At 35.8% G+C, this 2,819-nt stretch overlaps 1 protein-coding gene across 2 annotated transcripts in view; it reads left to right on the top strand.

Moving 5' to 3' along the window:
- LOC106683760 (uncharacterized) overlaps positions 1–2,813 on the top strand; it is an 11,194-nt gene extending 8,381 nt beyond the window's left edge. The window contains exons 4-5 of one of the 2 annotated variants that reach the window (XM_067046638.1): positions 1,789–2,025; positions 2,519–2,813. In XM_067046638.1, the coding sequence (XP_066902739.1) occupies positions 1,789–1,998 (210 nt within the window). In that variant the 3' untranslated portion in view covers positions 1,999–2,025; positions 2,519–2,813. Of the gene's footprint in view, positions 1–1,788 lie in introns of both variants that reach the window. The other variant, XM_014425436.3, reaches the window with a different exon arrangement.
- The last annotated feature ends 6 nt before the right edge of the window (positions 2,814–2,819 follow it).

The raw sequence follows: 2,819 nt of genomic DNA, 5'->3' as shown, positions 1-2,819 counted from the left end.
CCGTGCAGTACATACCGCGCTCCAATGTGGACGATATGACATCAACCACTCGATGACTCTGTTGTATGGTAGAATGAGATGTTCTAAATCCAAACCGGTGGTAAGGAATAACATGATATAACATAAAGCCAATTTTAACTTTTAAGTCTTTATACGAGGGTAAGCCAATTATTATCCGCAATATTGTCGTAAACTTTCATTGTAATCAAATAGGAAACTTACAAGTACATCATTTTTCGACAGTTATAGTCCTCTTGCTTTTCAACGCAATTAGTCCATCGTTATACAAGCTTCATGATGTCCTTGTAAAAGTAGGTTTTCGGCAGCGAGCCTGAATGCACTTTCTTTCATTGCTTCGTCCGAGGTAAGTCGACGCCCCCTTAATGTTTCTTTCCATGGAACAAATAAGTGATACTCAGAAGGGGCAAGATCGGGACTATATGGAGCATGAGCCATTACTACAAAATTGAGTTTCTGGAGCGTTTCACCAGTATGCGGATAGCATTGGTGTGCAACAACACAACACCTTTCGTCAGCAGTCATCGGCGTTTGCTTCGAATGCAGGCTTTAGCTTGGCAGTAAGCATCTCACTGTAAGTACACTGTTTATCGTTGTGCCCCTTTCCTTATAATGTTCCAGTACTGGATCTCATGAGTCCCGAAAACTGTAAGCATCAGTCCCTGGGAGGATGGATCTTGAATTTTTTTCTTACACGGCGAACTTGGATTGTTCCATTCCATACTCTCCGGCTCGATGATCCATGTTTCGTCACCCGTAATAAGCCTGTCTAAGAAGTTCTCCCGTTCTTTACCAAATCGATGCAAATGTTTTTGGCGGGTGCCCAAGCGCGTTTGTGTTGCATGAACATGTGTGAGTTGTTTTGGGAGCCATCATGCACAAACTTTATGAAACCCAAGTTTGTTGCGGATAATTTCATAGGCAGAGCGGTGACTCATTTGCAGGAGATGTGCCACTTCGTCAACAGTTACTCGTCTGTCTAAGAGCACCATTTCACGTGAACGCTCAATGTTTTCTTTATTTGTGGTAGTAAACGGTCATCAGGCTCCTTCATCGTGCGTAACACTTGTGTGTCCATTTTTTAATTTTTCAATCCATTCTTATACACTCCGTTGTTGTAAAACACTGTTCCCGTACTTTACTGAAAGTCTTTGATGAATTTATGCCCCTGGTACGCCATCTGACCACAAAAAAACGGATCACTGAAGGTAGCTCTTCTTCTGTGGAAATAGAAAGCGGAGCAGCCATGATTAACAGCACGACAACGATAACGAAACTAACCTAGCAGCTTGAAGCTTGCATAGACAACAACAAATAAGCAACGCATGCGTCATTAACGCTATACAACAGTGCTCATAACATAACCAAAAATATAACTAAATTGTGGATAAATATTGACTTAGCCTCGTACATTCTGCTGTAGTAGGCACAGGCATCCTCATTTTCTCATTATTATTTTTTTTTATCTAGATTTTGACCATTTGTTATCAAATAATTCGAACCACAGTTTAAATATTCAATTTTTATTTTTACTTCATATTCTAAAAAAGTCTACTATTCAATTAGGATTTAATTTATGTAGTGAATAAAAAATGTTTTCACGAAATTTCAGATAAGTGATAATGTTAAACTTCCTACTACTTTAGCAAGTTATGTTCCTGAGATGTTTTTGTCCTTTTAAAGCAAGTGAAATAGAATTATTTTTTACGTTAGTTTTTTAATTTTAAATTATATTTTAATGTTATGCTTATTAACTTTTCATCCTTTAAGGGACACTACCAAGCAAGAAATGTCGTATTGGAGTCTGAGAAGTACTCAACATTCTTCCGTGGACTGTCTGAGGAAGAATGGTTACATACTTATATTAACATCTACATAGATGAAAAAATGGTCAAAAATAAGGAGGCTTGCTTATTGGTTATTGCAAATATGAGGAAGGCTCGTGTTCAAGTAAAGGCCAACCAAAACAGAACGCAGTGATGAAGAAAGATTCTGCAAGGACAGGAAGTAATTAACTAAAAATAAGTTACAACACATACACCTCAAGTAGTAGTTTGTTATTAATAATTGGAATGATACGACTAATACCAGCACTCGGTACTTATTTATTAAATGTATTAAAATTTATTCACAAAACAACATTTTATCTAAAGATTAAACATGTGTAGCGGTCATTGTTCAATTAGCACCTACTGGTAAAAAATTGAGTAATTGAACATTTCTTTTCTTGAAAAATGAACAATTTTATAATTTTGCATTGTTACAATTACATATTATATATAGAATGCCATTAAACAATGACTGATTAAAAAGGGAGTGTGCATGTCGATCAAAATATAGTTTTATTCAGTTTGCAATTAATAAAACAACAATCAATAAAAAACTATTGGAGAGCTTTTAGTATAACAAATTGCAGCCTACTATAACATTGTTCTCTTTAAAAATCATTCTAAGAAGATAATTGTTCTAATAATTAATCTGTTCTTTTTGGAAAATTTAGAATATTGGAAGAAGATAGTCGACCATAGGATGTAGATTGAAGGAAGATAGTGGCGGTCAATACAGGTACCAAAATAGTAAAAGAAAACTATTATTAACGTTTCGTCTCACGTTGTATACCTTCGTCAGGGCTGTCAGACTGAAACAGAAATGTTAGCTGAACTCACATAGCATCTCTGTTACAATCTGACAGGCCTGACGAAGGTATAAAACGTGAGACGAAACGTTGGTTAACAATCAATGGTTTTATTATTTTGATATTTTTATTGTCCACTACCCGGACTATCTTCTATTTAAAAAAT

Source organism: Halyomorpha halys, unplaced genomic scaffold (assembly GCF_000696795.3).
Source record: "Halyomorpha halys isolate HHAL.00 unplaced genomic scaffold, Hhal_1.1 Scaffold514.1, whole genome shotgun sequence".
Lineage (NCBI taxonomy): Eukaryota > Metazoa > Arthropoda > Insecta > Hemiptera > Pentatomidae > Halyomorpha > Halyomorpha halys.
Note: the sequence above shows the minus strand (reverse complement) of the source record. Positions and strands in the feature narration are given on the sequence as shown.